The sequence below is a fragment of the Nematolebias whitei genome, chromosome 7 (genome assembly GCF_014905685.2).
Source record: "Nematolebias whitei isolate Nwh7 chromosome 7, NemWhi1, whole genome shotgun sequence".
NCBI classification, from domain to species: Eukaryota; Metazoa; Chordata; class Actinopteri; order Cyprinodontiformes; family Rivulidae; genus Nematolebias; species Nematolebias whitei.
This window is the reverse complement of record NC_056504.1, coordinates 30,426,157-30,448,699: the sequence shown is the minus strand read 5'-3', so window position 1 is coordinate 30,448,699 and position 22,543 is coordinate 30,426,157. Positions and strand designations below refer to the sequence as shown.

The following is a 22,543-nucleotide window of genomic DNA, read 5'->3' as shown; positions in this document are numbered from 1 at the left end:
TTGCAACCATACAGTTGTTGCTGTTGAAATGACTGGAAATACTGACTTGGTTCATGATTTATTTGTTTTTTTGCAAACTACAATCTTCTGTTACCAGTTGTCGACCTATATTTTTATGACAGCGTTGGTTACTGACACAAATTCCACGTTTTAGGCAGTTATGTTGGTGGGCCACTAAGCTCCAGATGCAGTAGTGATGCTCCTGTAAAGTAGTGTTTGGGCGGAAAATGTTTCAGTGACATCCCACTTAGACAGCATTTGTTGATATATATGACCATTCATCATCTACAAAATAAGAACTCTAGCAAAGCTGTGTTGCAGTTGAAGTCTGTCTGACCAGGCCAGCTTTGGTGGTGGAGTTGCTGTCTCAAGGCTGTGGTTTCCAGCATAAAATTTGGAAGCAGTATGGCAGACAGCAGCAGGAGTTGGAGGGATCATTTCTCTGTGAGAGATGTCTCCTGGCAGGCTTGTACAAAGAGACGACATCCAGTGAGACATATCATTTTCCAGTTAAACCTTTCAACTCCAATCTCTTCCAATTTCATTCTGAAGGTATCCAGTCAGGGTCAGTTGAAAACTGGGAGTGGAATCAAAAGTCATAGGAATCAGGCTTTAGTTTGTTTTGACAAAGAGACATGAGAACTATAAAAGATTGTGTCTTGAAGTCAAGTAAAGGAAGGCTTTCTCACACACGTTTCAATTTCTGTCTGGCACAAACACACAACTCCAGCTTCCCCTCACACTCAGGCCCTTTTGCCCCTCAGCTAATGCAGCATTTGCTTGAGGCACAGCACGCTTTGAGAGACCCTCAACGTAACCTCATTCCAGCTGTAGAAATTGACTCACTTGTTTGGTTGTGGTGGAGCTCCAGTGTGGCTGTCCTCCTCCTTTCTTCTACCCACTCCTTTTCCAACCCACCCACCCTGCCAGCCTGTGAATGATCAAGCCCCAGAATAGACTGTCAGCTGTTCCATTAACTCCGGCATTTTCATATTCCGAGAACTGCCACTTATTCTAATAGGTTTTGTGAAGGTGGGTGACTACAGCCCTCCGTATGGGCCCAGAAGAAACATTCAGGTCTTGTGTTATTTAACCACATTTTGCTTTTGAACATCACTCGCTTGGGTAAGATGACCACATTCCAATAACAGATGGGCAACAGAAACAGACAGCAGGATGTCAGGAGTACTGTCCTGAGTCACTATATGAAGAATACTTCCATCAAAAGTGGAACCACACTGATGAATTTACTCTCTGCAATCATGGTTGCTATGATACTCCGTGAGGAGAGGGGGAAAGCATTTACTCAACACACAGCGATGCTGCTGAAGTCTGCACGGCCGTGCTTCCTGTCTGTTTCTCTGGTTGCTGACTTGTTATGCTACCTAGATTGTTCTAGCCAGGCGGAAAATTTCCTCTACATCCCGTGAAAAGGTCTGGCTGTCACTGTCCTGATGGAATATCTCCCTGTGGGGCATTAAACTGGACTTTTACAGAGCTAATAATAGAATAGGTTACGCCTGTCAGCACCTCGCTGTTCAGACGATTAAAAAAAAAAAACCTAACGGTCAGAAGTGTTTTACTGAAATAGCTGTGTTATTAACTAAGGCAACATTTTTTGTGTGTTATGGGTTGTATCAAGAGTCAGGCATAACTTACCCTTTTATTTGTAAGTGGATGGAAGTTTTGTTCTTAAACGGTGAAATTAATCTTTAACCCAGTAAGACCTGGCAACGTTGTGCCGATCCTGGTTTTACACTCGAGTTGTGATCAAACATAAACATAGTGATTTGATTTTATATTTTATTGTCTGCGAATTGGAATTGTTTGTATGATTTTAAAGCAGGTGAAAAAAAATTGTCAAAATATAGGTGCTTGATGATTTTATTTTTTTTAATTAAATCTTGACTTTGCCCTTTGTCTTCCTGTTTTTGCAGTTTCGCCAGTCATTAGTAAATTTTAGTCACACAAAGTCTCCAAAAGGACGTGTTTGTTTACAAGAAAAAGACATCTTAGTTGTTTAGTGAGAAAAGCAACGTATCGCAAATATGATGTATTACTTATAGGCCTAACCTCTCACCTTCCATTCAGAACCGCTGTAGGATATTCTCACTGTGCCGGCGTTGACAGTGGAGCTTCTGGGAAATGGTGTGTTTGCGCGTTGTGTCGTTGACACCTCTAATGTGTTTTTAATAGCTCCTTCATGATGATGAAAAACGACCTCGAGCGGCTCGGGACCGGAGGCTTTATGGCTCGGCAGGACTGGGACGCTGCTGCTGGTGGCCCGCTGGTTTATGTGGTGGCAAAGACAAGGCCGGTCAGGGTCTTGTAGTTTTATGACAGATGAACGTTAAAAGCCTCTGAGCTCTGTGCCTTTAATGCCTCTTCATGACGAGCGTTATAAATGTCTGTTTATGTTTATCGTGGGTGATCATGGTGCTATTTTGTGCAATGTTGTTGCTGCAGGAGTACCTGGATGTCCTGGGACGTCCCATGGTGCTGGCCGGGCCTAAAGCCAAGCAAGTGCAGTGGACAAATGTCTACCAGGATGCTCTGGTAAGTGTCAGTCTGTCACATATCTGACATGACTGCTTAACTTAAACACGTATTTAACTTAAAGGAACTCTGGACACTTGATGCATGATAGCGTTCACACTCATGGCCAATTATTTAAAAAATATTAATCAATTATTCATCTGGATGATTAATTGTTCTACCTTTTAAATGTGTAATATTGTTTTGTTATTGGTAAAAATGTAGTTTGCTATTATGAGCCATTTGATATTTTGCCCAAAGCCTGTTTTGTTGATTTTTGAACCTTTGTGCACTTTTCATTGGGCTGAACTTAAATTTTTGTGAGCAAATCTAATAATTTTTTACAATATACTGTAGAGTACAAAGTCCTTTCGCAACAAATTATAGTTAAACAACTGCCGATGTAGACAAAGGTGTAATAAAAATTAAATGCCATGATGTTTTATTTTGACCTTTTTCTTTAATTAAAAATGTGTAATTGTGTTGGACTCACCTGCTCTAGGGTCTTGGTCTTGTCATTTCTGGGACGATGCCAGTTTTCAACCTCACTGCAGATAAGGAAAGCTCTCAGGTAAACGCAGCTTCAGGTATTCATGTACCCACACAGAAAACAGTATAAATAACAAACCAAACCTTTACTATTACTGTTAATCTAATCAAAATGTCATTAGTTGAGAGGGTCAAACTGTAAAATCACACAAACATACATAACAGTTTCAGGCGTTCGATCATTTCCCTGTTCTTCACCATCATCAGTCCAGTCAGCTGCAGCTCTCTAAAGAAACACCTCCCCCCTGAGGTGACAACAGACATCACAAGAAGACGCCGATGGGATCCGCTGACCACAGAGCAGTCAAGTTTCAGAGTCCGTTAGCAAAGCATTTGTCCTGAGCTTATCAAACGTACCTGAAGCAGTGATGCTGCAGCTTACTGACTCAGTTAAAAATTAAAGTAGACTGCACACAGGGATAATACCAGGAAGGTGCTCTTAGCGCAGCTGTTGTGCTTTGTGGATGAGATCCTAACTGTTTCTTTGTTGCTGATGTTTTTTCTTACAGAATCAGCTCATCCTCGGAGTTATGGGAGTCGATGTCGCAATCAATGAAATCAAGAAGAAGACTCCAACATACAGAGTGAGATGTTGTACTCTGCATCACTCTCATGTCTCTTTCTATGAAATGACTCTTATTCGATTCTTCTTGTATGTTCTGTGCAGCTCGGGGCTAATGGCTACACATTTGCCACGGACCCGAATGGCTACGTGCTGCTGCACCCCAACCTGAGACCCAAGGTAGGCAGGCCCTCGTCTCTGCACCTCCCTGCATCGAATCAGATTTCCTGCTTGTGGTTCTGAAGCTAAATTTGGACTTTATTCATGCAGAATTCTGTTTATCCACCTCCACCATCTTCTACCGTGTTCTCTTTGTGTTCAGATCATTAACTTCAGGGAACCCGTCACTCTGGACTTTTTGGATGCAGAACTGGAGGACAGCAACAAGGAGGAGGTAAAAAATCAAATAAAAAAAACGTTGACATGTTACAGGTTCTAGTTCAGTTATCTCACATATATACCTTTTTTTTACTTTGTCTTACAGTAAGTTTGTTTGTGTTTTATTTCTGTGTATCAGTATGCCTTCTCTTGTTAAAGCCTCTCGCTTGCTCTCCAGATCCGTCGACTGATGATTGATGGCAAATCGGGGCAAAGAAAAATCAAGACGCTCATTAAGTCGGTTGATGAGGCAAGTCATCAATATATGTGACTCAATCATGATCCAAAGTAGCACCTTCCTGAATGTGGCTGTAATGAATCTAAATCAGACCGTTATGTTTACCATCTTTGGTTTCCTTCTAATTACGGGAAGGATAATGTGCCGAGCATGTGACGGTGTTATTTATTGTCGTCTCTCTGCGGTCACCGACAGAGGTACATCGACGAAGCCATGAGGACGTACACATGGACGCCGGTGGAGGGTACAGACTACAGGTAGGTTAGAAAAACAAACGTGCACCTGCTGACAATTAGATCCAAACGTTGCACGACTAACAAATAATGAAGTGCAACTATTTTTTTTATTTCAAGTTATGTATAAATCACAGCTGTCACGTATAAAACAGGTTAAACACTAAATGTGTCACTTATAAACATTTTGTTGATTTTATTCTTAAAAATTAATGAGAAATAAATTAATGTAGCTGTTCTCTGCCATACAAAATCTAACCCACACACAAAGAATGCATCTAAAAGTTGGTTTAGCATCTGATTTTGAATAATCAAAACGTTTCACTCTGCCAACATTTACAGCAAAATGAATTTATTTTACGTCCACCTGATTAGTGAAGGACGTGGCACTTTATGTGATGTTGAACAGATTGTAAGAATCAAACTCTAAACATTGACCAGGTCTGTGTTCAGTGTACGGGAAGAGCGTTAGTGGCTTGTAACATCAAAGACACTGATGGTTACACAGTAACTTAAATACATGCAAAGTTGTCAATGATTTATTTAAAGGGAAATTCACCCAATTCTGTACAGAGCCTTAGTGTCTTGAGATTTTTTCCAATACTTATAATTTTGGTTAACTTTAAATATTCTGATTCTTTTTGACAATTATAAGTCCAGTTGTTGCAAGGAGCTGTTTTATTTTCTGTGCATCTTGTTTTGCGAACTCATAATCTATATTTAGAAGCACAAACCTGCAGCCAAGTCTTTGTAGAAAAGAGCAAAGTTTTTGTTTTCTCCACTGCATAATGCATCTTTTTCAGTTAAAGATTCCCACAAAGGATCAGACACAAAGACATTTAAGTCAGTTTTTAAAAAGACAGTTTTTTGATGGGCTCCAACTTCAGCTTTCCTTTGGTTTTGTGCTGAGGCTCGTCTAACGTCACATGATGGTTGTCTCAAAAAGTGGTTTGCAGCTCAAAATTTAATACAAATCATTTAGTGTGTAGAGATGAAAGTAGGGTGCACAAAGTTTTACTTTGCACAACATTTCAAATTAAATTTGCAAATGTAACAGTCAGGACTCACTTACTGAAATATCAAAAGTCTGTGCGAAGATGAAGAACATCCAACGCCGCTGTTGTACACACAGGTGTGGACGAGGGTTGTTGTGTTTGATGGAACTCCAGGTGAGAAAATACTTCTTGAAAGCACACATTTCTGTACAAACAGCTGACTGATGTTTCCAATTAGGACATCACAACTCACAGACATGTCCTCTCTGAGTGCAGGTTCCTGAATCAAACGTCGTGTTTTTGTGTAGCAACAGATGTAAAAAATATATATTTAAAAAAAACAAGGCAGGCAACCATAAAGTCAGTAGATGTCCAATTTGCAGAGGCATGTGTTTAAGCACCAATTTACTCTGAATACAACTGTCCTCTAAGTCAGGGGTTCTCAAACTTTTGGGTTCAGGGACCCCTTACAGGGGAGAAAAAGTTTCAGGGACCCCCTCATAATCCTCATGTTTATTAAATATTTTCTTCAATTTGTCTCTTTAATGCAGTGGAAATATTTGTGTAACATAAATACTTCAGAACTACAATTTTTATACTTTTAAACATGGTGTATTTTTCATTCAAGACACACTTATTTAACAAAAATTTTAATTTCAACTTCCAGAAATTACAGTTTTGAAAAAATGAACAGCATCAAAATCCACTTTAAAACTTTACTTATTCACATAGTGAACATAATAAATGTTTCCACTTCTTCAAATTATTACAGAAAACTATTTCCCATCAAACTGAACAGAATCAGAACAGCAGTAGTCACAGCAAGTAACTGAGATTAATTTGTAAACCGATCAATGCCGGAACGCAAATAGCAATCCGGGAGTGCAGGGGGTCCTCCCCCAGAACATTTTGAATAAAGTAGATGTGATTTCCTGCATTTTGGTGTATTTTAACAGGTTGTTAAACATCTACGTGCTTGTAATAAAAATAATATACACCGTAATTTCCAGACTATAAGCCGCTACGTTTTTCACACGCTTTGAATACCGCGCCTTATACAATGCTGCGGCTAATTTACGTTTTTTTTTTTTTTTTGATGGGCTAACAAGCTTCATGCCACCAAAACATTTACCGTATTTTCCGGCGTATATGTCACTCCTGAGTATAAGTCACATCAGTCAAACAAAGCATCATGAAGAAGAAAAATACATATTTCGGCTTATAAGTCACATTTATTATGCGTCACCGCTGACCCGTTACATTTATTTAATTGTCAAAACAGCTTCATTTCGCCTGGGCGGCGCAGCGCCATCCATTCATCGCAGCCGGAGCTGCTAGCTCTCCAGCGTTCCTCCACCAGCTGAGTGAAGCAAGCGGGCACGGGAGGGCTCGCTGTTGCAGTTCTTAGAAATTTAAAGCGTTAGTCAAAAATTGCGTTATGAATATGGGAGGGAAAAAAACTTATATAAGTCGCTTCAACATACAAGTGGCAGGACTAACGAATCAATGCAAAAAAACCTGCGACTTATACACCGGAAAATATGGTAGCTTCATCACACCCTGGCGCTCACTTAGCTGCCCTATACACCTCTCTCTTGGGGGGTGGCGATCAATAACTTCCTGGTAGACTACTGTATTTTGTTTATCAGTCGTGTTACAGGCACTATTCAGAAAAAAAACATTTACTGTATTTGTGCATGTTACGGTATGTATTTAAGTTTAAAAAAATCTTTCTGTGTAAATATCTCATGTTACAACATCAACGCCCACGGCTTATAGACAAGTTCAGCCTATTTATGTAAAATTTAAATTTTCTTTTTAAACTTAACGGGCATGGCTTATATTCAGGTGTGCTGAATAGTTCCAAAATTACAGTATATATTTATTTATTTATTTTTGCGGACCCCCAAACACTGGGTCGCTGACCCCCTGGGGTCCAGGGACTCCAGTTTGAGAACCCCTGCTCTATGTGAAACATGTATAAAAGTTTATTACTTCAAATGTGATTGAATGTTCCTGATTTTCTGCATCTGCCTAATTACCTCAGTCTAGGGTTGGTACTGCCCACTTACAGTGAGAACCATATCAAAGCCAACCTAAGTGACCAGATCCTTCAGGTGCAGTGTAAGTACCCTGGGGATTACCCAGCATTCTTCACTCTCTCGGTCTGTCCTCCTCTTTCCTCCTCTCTCTGTATCTAATATGACCTTACACTCCGGTTCAGTCATTTATCGCGGGTTTCCAACCTCATCATTCGGAGTGTCCAAGAGGATTCGTCTGCCCTGCCTCCCCTTCAGCTCCCCTTTCCCCCCTTCTCTATGCTCTCTGATAGGCAGGATCATTTGGCTCCCGAGCCCCTCGACTCCTCCTCTGCCCCTGCTCCCTCCTGTCTTCATGCTGTGCTGTAAAATGGTGATGTTTTTTCTTCACACTGGCTGAAGAAAAAAATAACCGAACTGACAGAAAGGTGAAAGCTGTGGTTTTTACTGTCTCTCAGGTGAAAATAATGGTGACCTTTGTGCTATTATTTTTATTTATCTTTGTTGTTTTTTTTTTGCCAAATGCTCTCGCCTCTTCTCCACCAAGTAATGATTCTGAAGCGTCTGTGTGTACAAAGTATTCTGGAAATAACCGTGAAAATATGCATGCTTTTCACTCCTTATGATGGCTTGTTTTTATGATTTGGAGTTTTTTTTTTTTTCCTTTTGGTTCTTTGTGTGATTTTTATTTTGTTCTGTTAGACTGTGTGAGATGTTTATCAGCTTTGGAATCATTCGATTGATAAACTCCCACATGGCCTGGAATACCGGCTTATCATTTGTGGGAGTTTGGGTTTTTGTGGGTCTGAATGGGGACACGCGTTGTCTCTTTCATTCTTCCTTTGTCCAGACCCTGATACTCCTGTGTCTTAATGGTGCATTTACTTTATTTATTGTTTTTATGTTTTTGTTCTGTCGTGGTAATTTTTTTTTCAATTATTGGTTTTGTTGTTACTGTTCTTTCTTTTCCCGGATCATCCGGGTTTTCTTTTCTTCTCTCGTCTTTCTGTTTGTTTGGTCTTGCAAAAAGAAAAAAAAGGTTTGCTTTTCTTTTTTTCTTGTTTTTTTTTCTCGTCTTGTTTGACTTTAATTGGTTTCTTTCTTTCAAGAAAACAATATTTTTATTCAAACGTAATTGAATAAAATATTGTCTGTGATTCCCCCCCTTCCCACCCGATCCCCTGTTTCTTTTCTTGCTCTCTCCTTCTCTGATGGATCCACACAGTGCCATACACCAAGGGCAAGTATACTCCATATTGGTCCACGTTCCCTACCTTTACTTCCTTTTCCCTATCGCTTCCTCCTCCTTCCCTCACCTTTTGTCCTAAACCTCCTCCTGCTGCCTCCCCCCCTCCTACCCTCACCTGTCCCAGCCTGCTTGCCTTTGTTCCTGCCCGCCATGCCTTCAGGATTTCTTCTCCTTTTCCTTTTTATCCCCTCTTCTTCCTACTTTAATCCCCTCTCTTCTACTTCCCTCTCACTCTCTGCTAAAGCTGAGATCCCACATCGTTCACGACGACTCCTCCAGTCCTCGACCTCACCCTCCTTCATATCTGCTGCTCCAGGAACAATTAAAAAACGAGTTTAGCCCCCGCAGACGACAGAAATTTGTGTTTTATGTTAAAACTTGTCTTTTGTTCCCTGCACATCAGTCCCTTTTCTGCTGTAGAGTCTTTAGAGTTGTATTCTCTCTGTGCCTCCGTTCCTTCCTCCTCACCATAATTTCTTTCTTCTTTCCTTTCTCTTTCACTTGTTTCTATCTGTCTTCTTCTTACAGTGTCACTAGTTCATAAGTGTTTGATTTGCACAGTAGAGCTTAGTGTTATTTTAGTGTCATAGACACAAGAGCTTTGAAGAATACATAAAATGAAATATTTGCATTATTTGTTGTTTTCTTTTAATATAGGAACGTATGTGCCCTGTATTTGTGTTAAGGTATTACAGTATATGAATATTTATAAGTAGGGATGCACCGATTGCTCAGCAGATGACAGGAATAGACTGGTTGTTAGCATAACTAACTTGACCTGTAACTGGCACTCAAGAATCATGTTTTTTTTACCAGCCTGTGAATGCACCATAGCTAAATGTCTCATTTGCACTAATATTTAATTTCAGTTCAATTCCGTATATTTATATAGCACCAAGTCACAACAACAAAAGTCATCTCAGGGCACTGAACAGAAACAATCATATATAAAAATAATAAGTTAATAGCATTATTTATCTGAGTAGATGACTTCTTTGAATTTAACTTCATCGCAGACTCTCATCTTGAGCAAGCATGAAGGCGAAAGTGGAAAGGAAAAACTCCCTCATGCGGAAGAAACCTTAATCAGAACCAGGCTCAGGACAAGTGGCCATCTGCTTCGACTGGCTGGGTTTGAGAGGAACAGGAAGGAGGAACAGATACACAATGGCAGGTCCAGAATCACATGCTAAGATAGAAATAGTATCAAATGAAAACTATTCAATTTTAACAGTTCGATTTAAGAAATGAGGTCAGTTTGTCCTCCAGTAGTCTAAACCTTTGGCAGTATAACAAGCCAACCCTAACTATAGGATTTATCAATAAGGTAAGTCTTAAGCCCAGTCTTAAAACTGGACAATGTTTCAGCCTCACTGACACAAACTAGAAGTTTGTTCCACAAGAGAGGAGCCTGATAACTGAAAGATCTTCCTTCCATTCTGCTTTTGGAAACTCTAGGAACTACAAGTAAACCTGCAGTCTGAGTGCAAAGTGCACTATAAGGAAAATATAGAATAAGATCTCAAATATAAGATGGAGTTAGGTTGTTGAGGGCGTTGTCGGTTAGAAGCAAGAGTTTGAATTCAGTTATATATGTTTAATTATCTATCGATTATATATATTAAAATATTTATATTGTTAATGTTTATACTGGGAAAAAAAGATTGTATACATAAGGTGTTTGCATATGAACCTTTTTTTGAACAACAGTTCCACAAAATGGCTGCTAAGATAGGCTCTTTTTAAGACACCTTTCTCTATTCACAAATAACCAGTTTTTGAATTAGCAACAATGTTAGTGTCCATTAAAAAATGCATTAGAGGCTTATGTGTTGATGTAAAATACTATATACAGTACAATGTGTATTGGCCATCTCCCATTTTAAATTCTGCTTTTGTTTGGTTCCACAAGCTATTTGTCATCACTACATCACCTCCTAAGCTGTGATGCTGGTTGATTTACACATACCAACCATTTCAGCTCTGTGACTACCTTCTTTGCTGCCCGCAGTGTTTTGTGAAAGAGGCTATAAAGTCAGAGAAAGCACCACAGGTGTAAAAAGCTGTTTTTTTTATTTTTTATTATTATTTACTTGTTTTTTAGAGGCATATCTGCTGATAAATTTACTGCTCATATAGACTGAGGGTTTCATTAACAGTGCCAGCTGATGCTTAAAAGGTAAAACACTTACATTTAAGCTGCAGCTATCACGCTCTCACTCACAATGTGTTCACTTATAATAAAATGAATGAATTAACAATTTAGCAGATCTACCGTAATTATGAATAAACATTATTTTTCAGCTGCTACAATTCATTTTAAATCAAAGTGTGTAAAAAGTGTTTTTCCTGTCATCCCTTTTATGATCACAGGACATGATTTATGATTTAGGTTGTGGACGACTGAACAAAAGAAGAAAAAAAAAGATTCCGAAAATATATTTTATTTCAAATTATTTTTAATTGAACAAACACATATTTTCTGTTTTGTGTAATGAGCGCATTTACTTTTTAACTCAACTAAAGAGTAGTAAATAAACTTACTAAATTTACTTTGGATGCTGTCAGTTATAGCTCTTGGGAGGTTGGGGGTGGGGGGGGGTAAATTGAAAAAAATCAGAATTAGCATGTCAGATGTTTAACAAATATATATTTAGAATTGGCCCAAAATTGAGCTATGGATGCATTTCTATTTATAAGCATTTATAATTTTTTCACAGTTCAAAAAATAAAGATTTTATGGGGTCATAATATTTTTTTAATGAAACTTCTGTTTCAACTTCCCTTTCAATAATTTATCCAATCACTTTTTAACAGTTGTTGTTTGTTAGCTGTCATAACGTGTTGTCTTTAGCGTGAAGCACTTCCGTGTGCAGACCAACCCCACAGGGCTGAGTTGTGTCCTGCCCACCCAGGTCCTCCCGTACTGTCAGGTTTCACGGTGCTGCTCAGCACCACACCTGACTCCTATGTCGTCCTTCTGTACTCCCTGTCTCCATCGGCTTGTTTCCCCTCCCTCCTCACCCCTCAGACTGTCAGGGGACACGGCCCAACGCTTCCTCAGTAAACCTGACCCCGGATATGCATGGCATTGTGGGCGGAAAACTACCTGGGCACCCCATTTTTGCCGTTGCAGTTATTTCTAAAGTTCCTGACTTAATGGGAAAACATGTTGGAGTTATCTGCCGAGGATTCAGTGATGGTTGAGATTTCACGTACTGTTTTTGTTTCCAAAGGATCAACCAAAGTTGCCCTACGACATGCCCTTCACAATGTTATGCATTTCCTCCGATTGTGTCTCTCTGAGTCCCCTCCCCTGCCAAGCTGAGGGGTGACCTCTTCCATCAGGACCGTCACCCACCTTCCCTGCAATAGTTGGCCATGTTGATGCCTGCCTGATGTAAAAGCACTCAGTACTCAGTAATGCGTCTGAGAACTCGCTTCTTGACACGTCACGTCTGGTAAAGCCAGCTCTCAGACATCCAAAACACATCAGATTGAAATGAGAAATAATCCGAAAGCGTTTGTTCACAAAGTAACAAACAGTCAAACTCAAGACGAGTGCTTGTGAAGTCATACACGTCGAGTCAGGTTGTGTTTTAGGCACCATATTGGCTAACGCTAGTGTTACCATGATACCTCAGTGTTGCTATGGTAAAGTCTCTTCTGCGTCCTGCACCTCTGAAGAACAGCTGCTGTTTACCCACAACTCCCTGCTGCTCTGCCCACTGCTCTTCCTGGATAATCTCCCCTTTCTGTTGCAGATTTTGAATCTCTGCTGCCAAACAGTTTTGAGTCTGAAGGCCATGTATTCATTGCTCCCAGGTAGCCCTCTGTGTGAACGCTTGCTGTCGTTGGTGGTCATCAGTGTTTGGTCTTTTCACGTAGTTTGATAAACATTTTTAAGGAATTGCACGATTTGTAATTTATTTTGAGTGGAGTTCATTATGGATTCCCAGAAACATCATTATGAGCTCTTTGTGTTGCTAAAGTTTCATCTGAATATATAATGTTTTTGTGAAGACACATTAGACCTTTGCATGCTGCTGCATGTTTGTGTTGCACAGACATATCAGTTTTTAGTCAGGTGTGTGATATAATGCAGGAAATGCCATAAATATGAAAACAAAACTGTGTTTTAACAGGAAAAAATTAATGAAATCCATTGCATGTGTAGTTTTTATTATTATTATGGATTTCCAGCTGCAGATTTAGTCCTTAAACCCTTTTTTTTTTTTACATCTTCACTTGATGTTTTTAATTCATGCATGCTGCACATACACCTTTATATCTCCACCCTGTGCTGCGTGTTCCTCCAGAAACCACAGAGTTTTAGCACCGAGCACGTTTGATTTCACCCTTTTAATTCCAGAGTTTTAATGCTGTTCTTGATTTTCAGGGAGTACTGCAACGATCTGGAACTGTCCAGCAACAACACGGAGTTCCTGCTCAACTTCATCGCGCTCATGGAGAAGGTGACTCCAGACTCCAAACAATGTGAGTTTCATCTGTCTCCAACTCAGAATTTGCTTTTATTTTTCACTAATGCTGTGCAAAGTGCCCTCTTTTTCCTGGCAAAAATGATTAAATTATTATTTTTTTTTTTTTTTTTTCAACTGTACAGAATAGCTGACATGCTTACAGGCTTATTCGTTGTAAATATCCTCATTCACAAATATCTAAATATGCACAAACACTTTATGCATTATTACCTCTGTTGCCATTCAAACAGTATTTAAATAAGAATAGAAGTTGTGTGTTTGAATATAATGTGGACGGAGTCTGGGCTTAATTTGTAAACCGATCGATGACGATATGCAAATAGCGGGCAGGTCAGCGGGAGTGTGTGGGTGGCGTTGGGTCTCAGGGTCCTCCTACAGAAAATTTTGAATGGAGTAGATGTGATTTCATGCATTTTGGTGTATTTTAATGGGTTGTTAAACATTTATGTTTGCCTACATTTGTAAACATGTCACTTCTGTCAAGCATCCTACACCTCCCCCCTTACTTGACGGTTCCGAGCCCGACTCCTTCGTCTGTTCGTGGTGGCTGCCTGTGGGCTCCTGCCAGCATACGATTGCCTGGTTAGCTCAGCACTTACGCCCACCACTCTTTAAAAGGCGGAGATTTTTTAAAAAGTTGGAGGGGAAATGCTTACTTGAAGAGGCAGCTGGCATGTGATATTAAAAAGTTCGTAAGTGGCTGTTGTGTTTAAAATTAGTGTTTATGTAACTATTTTCAGTTTACATATCCAATATAAGTTTTATTTGTTCAAGTCAGTCATATTTGTTCTTAACTGTATTAGTAAGCCTGAGAGTTACCGGATCCAAGCAAACTGTTACCAGAACGCACCCTATCAAAGTAAGAGCATTCCCGGAGCCTGTTCTGGCAGGATCCGGCTCAAATTAAGCACTGGGTGGAGTTTAATTTAGTTGTTTTAAAATCTGCAAAACATCTTTTTTTTTATTATTATTATTTATTGTCTTTTTTCCCCCATTTGCCATTAGGTGACAATTTGCTCCTTCACAACCTGATCCTGGACACCGGCATCATCAAACTGCTGGTGGAGAAAGTGTGGAAAAATAAAGATTTGAATACGTGAGTTTCAGCTCTCATGAACATTTTGATGGTGAAAACAGGAATTAAAGCCTGTTTCTATTTTTTTCATCCTGACAATCAGATATGGATTTCTGGCGGTGTTTGCAGCAACAGATGGAGGCATAACGAGAGTCTTCCCCAACAAGTGAGTTCACTCTTCATCAGTGCTGTCTGCACTTGTTGTTTTAGCATCGCGTGCTCGTTTCTTTCAAAGTGGTAAGTTAGGAAGTTAAGCGAGCGTGATGGGTTTAGGAAGAAGCTTGTAGAGCAGGAATCTAAAACTCCATTTTCTCTGGTCTTAAATCTTTAGGGCTGCAGAAACCTGGGAGGAAGACCCTGAGCCATTTAATGCCAGCTATTACCGCCGCAGCCTTGACAACAGAGGCTACGTCTTCACAGCGCCGTTTAGATCGGGTGAATAATCTTCTGTCTTTGGCTGTGTAACTCGCACACAGCGTGGCTCTTTGTTTCTAATCCTCCTTGTTCTTTGTCTGTTTGTTTTTGTCTCACAGCCGAAAGAGAGTTGCTGAACCCAGAGAACGACACAATAGGGGTTCTGGTCAGCACGGCTCTGGACATTACAGTAGGAGGGAAGACTATCAAACCTGCAGGTGAGCTCCGAAACTAGACAATATGTTGAATTTATTAAAAGTGTTCAATGTTTCCAATCCAATAATTTCACAGCTATCATTTTATCACCATATTCAATAATTGCATTTGTTTATAGAGCACTTTCCCTCCTTTTTTATTTTTATTTTATGTCTTTCTGGACAAATTTCCTTTCTCTTTTTTTTTTTTCTCCCAGTTGTTGGAGTGAAATTAGACCTTGAAGCCTGGACAGATAAGTTCAAGATTCTTGCCAGCAATCACACAGACAACCGTCAAGGCTCAAACACGGTACAACATACAAAATACATGAAATGTTGAATGTTTGGGTCGGTGCTTATTTCTGCCCAATTTACTAACTTGTTCTTTCCTCTGCGACAGTGTGGACCGAACAGGGTTTGTGAGATGGACTGTGAGGCCAACAGTGATGTGAGTCAAAATACAGCTGTTTTGGACTCATTGCATTGAAAGAGCTGCACATGCTCGTCACTGCACCTGCAGGTAATAATTCATGTGTGTGTCTGTGTGCAGGATCTCCTCTGCTATTTAATAGATGATGGTGGATTCCTGATCATGTCCAATCAGAAGGAGCACTGGAACGAGGTTTAATAAAAATTAAAAAAGACACAAACCACGGTTTGGCTTTAAACCTTACTCAGAACCTGAGTGGTTTTTCTTCTCCTCGCAGGTGGGCAAGTTCCTCGGCGCCGTTGACCCCAACTTGATGCACGCGCTCTACAACAACTCCTTCTATAAACGCAAGCAGTCGTTCGATTATCAGTCTGTGTGCGAACGAATCCAGAACAGCGAAGCTGGAGCTGCGCCAAGAGGAGTGTTTGTGGTAAGAAGCTAACGCCCAAACCCCGTGTCCGTATTGTCTTTTCTATATTCCTGAAGGTGAAGTGTTGGCTCATCACCTCATGTGCCCTCAGTTTCCTGACTCTCCACAAGAGCCACCAACAACATGTGATACATTAAACAAAACAACATGAAAGAGCAGTTTTTACTTTACTGCTCATAGGAATGGGCTTTTTGTGTTTGCTGTAACATTTTCTCATCCATTAAATCAAATAGATGTAATCAAGGTGTGCGTACATCACTATAATTGCCTCTCCTCCATTTTCTAGATTACCTGATGACAGTTTATGAAATCTGATGGGTTACATGAAAAGTAGCAAAAGCCACAAAGTTCAGAGAGCGCTGCAATATTTCTGTGTCCACTTGTGCAAAAACACAAGCTTTTACTTTTAAAAGAGAAACATGATCAAATAAAGAGGCAGACTAGATGAAAATGTGCAGAATCAGTGGAGATTAAAGGATGTTTGATGTTGGTTTTTCTGTTTCTGTAGCCCACAGTTGCAGATTTTGTGAACCTGGCATGGTGGACATCAGCTGCTGCATGGTAAGACTCAAAAAGCTTTCAACAGTCCACACATTCTGCTTGTAGGCCTAATAGAAAAATGAACGTAGTTTAAATGTTTTTTGTGGAATATCATGTTTAGTAAAATACACAGAAAATATGGATTAAAAAACATTTCTTGCACAATCTATTCAGTTATCAAGAAAAAGACTCAACTAAACGCTGACTGATACAACTAAAGTATGTGTCAAACTCAAGGCCCAGGTGCCAAATGTGGCTTATCTGGCCCCCAAGATGTTATTTTAAATTATTTTAAACTTTTATCACTTTATTTTTTTTTCAGTAATCTTTGATTATGATGTCAAAAGTGCAGCAGAAAATGTCAAATGAGACCAAACTCTTGTTGAGGAACCTGTGACCAAGAAAAGACGTTGGGTATCTAACTTGAGTTAATGTAGATTTGAAACTGGCCCTTTGTTTGAAAAAGGTTTCAATTTTGGCCCCCTTTTGTAAGTGAGTTTGACACCCCTGAACTAAAGTAACCGTCATGAGTCGGTATTACGTATGTGCATGTGGCCTGAGTTCATTGGTGAACTCTGCAAAATTCAGATATTGCTTACGTTAAATGAAGGCAACACTGCTCTTATTTTATTCATTTTTCATGTTTCTTTTTCTTGAAAAGCTTTTATTGAATTCACGCACGTGTTGAAGGTCAAATCTATCTTAAAACAAGGAATCAGTCTTCAATTCTCTCGTTCTTACAGGTCGTTGTTCCAGCAGCTGTTGTATGGTTTGGCTTACCACAGCTGGTTTGTCACAGGTGGGCGAAAATCCAAGATGCAGAATTTCTAAACGTTCACGTTTTCGTCACTAAACTGAACTATATTTAGACATGTTCAAACCCTGACGTCTGATCAGAGCCGTCTGAGTCGGCCTATATGTCTCTGATGCTCTGCTGACGTTGCAGATGAGGTGGATGCCGAGGGAACCGAGTCAAAAGAGAGGAGTTGCGTAATGATCCAAACCCAGTTCTACTTCAGTAATCTCAGCAGCTCCTATAACATCCTCCAAGACTGTGAAAACTGCTCCAGGTCATTTCAAAACACACTCAGACACACAAAGACATAAAAAAAACAGTACTGTGAGTGAAATACAGTCAGCCAGCAGCTTCAGAAACACTGCTGACGATAAAGCTGCATCTTTTGTTTTTTCTTATGAAATGGTTGTAATACTGGCTAAATGAGCCTTGTAAGGCTGTCTCATAAATCTCGCTGATTCATTAGCAAATGAGTGTAAGATGCAAGCAAGCAGAGGGAGGTTGTTGACAGAGCTGCATCTCTCTCTCTGCTTCTCTGCAGGCTGATTCATGCCAAGAGGATAAACAACACCAACTTGCTGTTTGTGGTAGCGGAGAAGCTGCAGTGCACCTGTGAGATAGAGATGCTTTCCCAGGAAAAGGAGGAATGTATCCTTTTGCACGCTATACACCAGCTGGCTCAGATAAAGGAAAAGAAAGAAAATCACCATAACTGTGAAAGTATAGATGTTTCACATTTGTTTGAAGGTTGTTCTTAGAGTGGGATTATGTTAATTTTCCTTAATGGAGTCACGATTCAGTCACGGAGGATAATCCATGTGAAGAGATGACTGTGGCACGTTATCGAAAAGGACCCTCCACCTGTTTTGACAATAATGATTCTGTAAGAGTTTCAGATGATGCTGATGTACACTTGTTTCAATGGAAACGAGTAGATTTTTTAGCTTTGGCTGACCTTACGTTATTTAAATCAAGACAGCAGAGTTCCTGCGTTGTAAAATATCTATTTATTGCTTTTAACTGTGTATTAATTTGTAGCTGAAAATGATCCCCAAAAAATACATTATTTTACAAAGTAAAGTGCTAAATAAGTGATACATGCAAACATACTTTTTGCATTTAGCCTTTAAATGTTTACACAACTCATAACCCCTTTTGTGTATTAATATAGCAATAAGAGAATTAAAGAAAAATGCAAACTGTGGCCTCTAAATTCAGAACAAGGCATGCATTAAGGATGAATTGAGATCAGATGAATCAGGCCCTGTTTACACGACAATGATCCAATGAAAACATTTTTCCCTCATTTCTGTTAACACATTTAAATGTTTACACAGCAACATGACATGTAAAATGAGTAATTCCCTCACCACGCCACTAGTTGGTGCTATGTTCTTTGAAACTTGAAACTCTTAAGTGCGCATGCGTTAAAAAAAAAAAAAAAAAAAAAAGTTGTAGTATTTCTCTCACGAGAAAACGTCCATAGCAAAAGCCCAGGTGATGTCCAAACTGAAAGCAGTCCAGGGAAATTAGATTTAAAGATTTATAAGAGTCAGAAGCACAAACAATACTCTGGTATCCACCATTGTCAATAGTTTCTTCTTCTGTGGATTGTAGGAAGCCATTATGTTTTGTGTCATACTGCGCATGAGCCAGGGATTCCCTGAGAGAAAAGATCTAGTTTTTCTGTTTACATGACAACGGACAACGGGACGTTTTTGAACCAGTGCCGTCTGGAACCTGTTCTTAAATTGTGCCGTTGTCAGTAAAAACATTTGCTGTTTTTTGTGGAGATGAACAGTACAAACACAACGAAACTCTTCCATTTTCACCAGAAATCGTTTTCGTGTAAACCAGGCCTCAGAGCTGGTTTGCTCCACATGTTGGTACATTCTTGTAGTGGTGTGGTGACAAACTTGTGCTATGGTACAATAAAAGACCACCTGCTCAACCAGTTTCATCAAACTGGGCAGAGCTTGGATGCTTTCTCACCCATTTTCTGTCCAGACCGGGTACGTCACCAAACTTGGCAACATGAAAAACATCCTTCAGTCGATGCAAAGTTTACAGCTAATAACTAAGAACCTATAAAATACAAAGTACTATTTTATGTGTCAAACTGTGTCATCTTTAATATTTTTATCCAAACAACTAAAGAAATGGGAACAAATTGGGTTTTTGTGACAGAATGTTGGTTAAAAAAGTGCCTAAAAATCCATTTTATGATTATTTATTTTCTATCTCTCCTTTGTTTTTGTTTCTGCTAAGATGTTTGCATCGGCATAGTTCTGGTTCATGCTTGAGTTTAGAATCCAGTTTATGTCCAAATGACTTATAGGTCAGAGTTAAGTGGCTTTGCATAGAAAACAAATCATTCCTCTGGTCTGGTATTGGATTGAAAATGAGTGGAAACGCAGCTAAAGCCTAAAAACTGCTGATTTAGATACATAAACAAACTTTGTTGTTGTTGTTTAGACAGCATCTTTGTTGATGCGATGCATCTACACCAGATTTACAGTAAATATTAAAAATGTTTTACTGCTGTATTTGCATAAAATCTCACTCAACTCTGCAACAAATACTGTATATACTGTATTTTTACAACCCTGGGCACTTTATGAAAATGTCAATGATAATATGGTTATTTTATCTTCTTGATGATGTAACTTTTATTACATATGTTTCGATATGTCACAAACCTGGAAGGTAAAAAGAGCAGAGAATGGTTGTTGTTGTTTTTTTTTATTACAGTACTCAAGTCAATTTAGAATAAATTATTCTACTAATGAAAAAACGTTTCATGGTGTAATTTAGAAAGTTTTTTTTAATATTGAAAATACCTAATTGCCCCATTTTTGTCCTTTTTGCAGGAGAACACATCGGACTGTGGGAGAGGTCACTCCTTCCGTCCGCCTCTCTACGCTTTACTGCTCATCCAGCTGCTTTTGCTTTATCCGTCGGTCACTCCCCACATTAACTCAGTATTACATTAACTCTGCTCTCTCCTCTTAGCCCTCCTGAGCCTCTGCCCCCCCCCCCCCCCCCCCCCTCCAAAAAAAAACAAAAAAAACATCTCCACCCACAGCCTCCTGCACCCCCCTTGGTTTAGTCATAAGTAAAAGTGGGACTTCCCATCTCAGAAAGCTGGAAGCCTCTGAGCACCAGATGTTCAGGATGTTTCTGAGCTGGACGCCCCCACTGGATCATCAGAGGCAACTCAGAAAAGAGAAAACAACCCCTCCTTTCATGGCCACTCCAAATCCACCACCACCCAGACAAGGGAGGGGGATTAGGACTGGTTCCCCCCACCTTATAAACTGGAGATCTAAGGTCGTCTGTCCACCTCTACCTCCTCGGACGGCGAGACTTCTTCTCCTCCTCCTCCTCTCCATCCTTCGAATCGGTCTCTCACCATTTGCCTCTCTTGTACGGTGGTGGATCATTCAGACAGTTCTAGCACCATAGAAGACAAGAACATCTGAAAAAAACTGTCAAGTATACACACGGTTAAGTATTAACTGCTGAAGTGACGAGTATTCCAAACGTACAGTGTATTTAGGTTTTAATTTGAAGGGTTATGTGGTAACTTTAAAAAAAGGACAATTTGTGCGCTATATCTACTTGCCAAAATGAGAAATTCCTTCATGTGGTGTTATTTTTATAGCCAAAACACAGAGGAAGTGGATTTAGATTTAGGATAAAACCATGAGAGGGAGAAGAAACACTCAGCAGCAGAATTCTGACTCATTTTGTGCGGCTTCTAATTACAGATTAACGCTCTCAAAAGAGGTCCACTGAGGATTATTGTAATTACGTAATGGTAATCATATTTCTTGAAGTGTTTTCTCTCATATTTACTCTTAAACGCTGGTGTTTTCTGGCTGCAAAATCTGAATCGGTGTTCGGCTGCTGCAGGAACATTGTTGATGTCGTGTAGTTGTCTCTCTTACGATCGACCGTTCTGACCTCGAGTTGAGACCGATGTTTAAAAAAATAAAATGAAACACCCTCCGATGGAAGAACTCACCTCTGCCAATCGTCACAAGGCTTCTTCACCAATCACAGCTGTCGTCTGTGCGCTTTGGTTGTGTCACACACGAAACCTCACTGCAGTTCCAGGGGAGGTTATGTGCTTTCTTTGGGAGGGGCCAAACATGTACTATAGGTTTTTTTTTTCTTGGGGGGGGTGGGATTTTCTTATGATGGGAGTATTAGGGCCACGCTAAGAAAAAAAATGGTATTACAAGAAAAAAGTCATGAAATTACAGAAATAAAGTTGTACGACAATAGTCATAATATTATGAGAATAAAGTCATAATATAATGATAATAAACTCATAACATTACCAGAATCAAGTTGTAGTATTATGAGAATAAAATTGTAATACCAGAATAAAGTCGTAGTATTATGAGAATAAAACCATAATATTATCAGAATAAACTTGCAATATTTTCAGAAAGTCATAGTATTATCAGAATAAACTCGTGATATTACCAGAATAAAGTCGTAGTATTAACAGAACTCTGGCATGACAAAGCAGTCTTACAACTGAGGTAAAATGATGAATGTTGTGCGTTTTGTTAAGTTATACTTTGGTATTGGTTTTACAAGTAATGAAATACTTAATCTGTTAGCACATCAGCAACAGATTATTATCAGTATCAGGACTTTGAAACAATTGTGCAAACGACTGTCTGTTTTGAAGAAACAGCCACATGGATTTGGAAAATATTCCTTGTTTTGTGGAAGAGGAGCTTTCTGGCAGTGGTCGACTGCAAGGCTAAACGTGGTTAGCTATAGTAGTGGTGGTTAGCTTAGTAGTTTTTCTAATTAAAAACAACTTTATTCTGGTTATATTATGACTTTATTCTCATAATATTATGAATATTCTTGTATTATTTCAATTTTATACTTGTACGACTTTATTCTCATAATATCATGACTTTATTTTCGTATTATTTCGACTTTATTCTCGTACGACTTTATTCTCGTATTATTTTGACTTTATTTTTGTACGACTTTATTCTCATATTATGGCTTCTAGCATTATTTCAGTTATTCTTGTACGACTTTATTTTTGTAATATTATTTTATTTTTGTATTATTTCAACTTTATTCTTGTATTATTTTGACTCTATTCCTGTACGACTTTATTCTCAAGACTTATAGCATTAGTTCATTTATTCTTGTATGACTTTATTCTTGTAATATTATGACTTTATTCTTGTAATATTATGACTTTATTTTCCTATTATTTTGACTTTATTCTTGTATGACTTTATTCTCATAATATTTCAACTTTATTCTCGTACGACTATTCTCGTGCGACTTTATTCTTGTATGACTTTATTCTCATAATATTTCAACTTTATTCTCGTACGACT

General features: G+C 39.2%; 1 protein-coding gene across 1 annotated transcript in view; it reads left to right on the top strand.

The window, feature by feature from the left end:
- Nucleotides 1-20,204, top strand: part of cacna2d2a (calcium channel, voltage-dependent, alpha 2/delta subunit 2a) — a 259,238-nt gene extending 239,034 nt beyond the window's left edge. The window contains exons 15-38 of the mRNA XM_037678732.1: nt 2,467-2,556; nt 3,038-3,106; nt 3,594-3,668; nt 3,752-3,826; nt 3,969-4,040; nt 4,203-4,274; nt 4,458-4,519; nt 7,538-7,614; nt 12,543-12,603; nt 13,178-13,275; nt 14,286-14,376; nt 14,459-14,521; nt 14,687-14,790; nt 14,889-14,987; nt 15,182-15,273; nt 15,364-15,411; nt 15,514-15,585; nt 15,671-15,823; nt 16,332-16,384; nt 17,107-17,162; nt 17,310-17,433; nt 17,701-17,807; nt 17,960-18,042; nt 20,030-20,204. Of these exons, the coding sequence (XP_037534660.1) occupies nt 2,467-2,556; nt 3,038-3,106; nt 3,594-3,668; nt 3,752-3,826; nt 3,969-4,040; nt 4,203-4,274; nt 4,458-4,519; nt 7,538-7,614; nt 12,543-12,603; nt 13,178-13,275; nt 14,286-14,376; nt 14,459-14,521; nt 14,687-14,790; nt 14,889-14,987; nt 15,182-15,273; nt 15,364-15,411; nt 15,514-15,585; nt 15,671-15,823; nt 16,332-16,384; nt 17,107-17,162; nt 17,310-17,433; nt 17,701-17,807; nt 17,960-18,042; nt 20,030-20,152 (2,019 nt within the window). The 3' untranslated portion in view covers nt 20,153-20,204. The remainder of the gene's footprint in view (nt 1-2,466; nt 2,557-3,037; nt 3,107-3,593; nt 3,669-3,751; nt 3,827-3,968; nt 4,041-4,202; nt 4,275-4,457; nt 4,520-7,537; nt 7,615-12,542; nt 12,604-13,177; nt 13,276-14,285; nt 14,377-14,458; nt 14,522-14,686; nt 14,791-14,888; nt 14,988-15,181; nt 15,274-15,363; nt 15,412-15,513; nt 15,586-15,670; nt 15,824-16,331; nt 16,385-17,106; nt 17,163-17,309; nt 17,434-17,700; nt 17,808-17,959; nt 18,043-20,029) is intronic.
- Nucleotides 20,205-22,543: the final 2,339 nt, after the last annotated feature.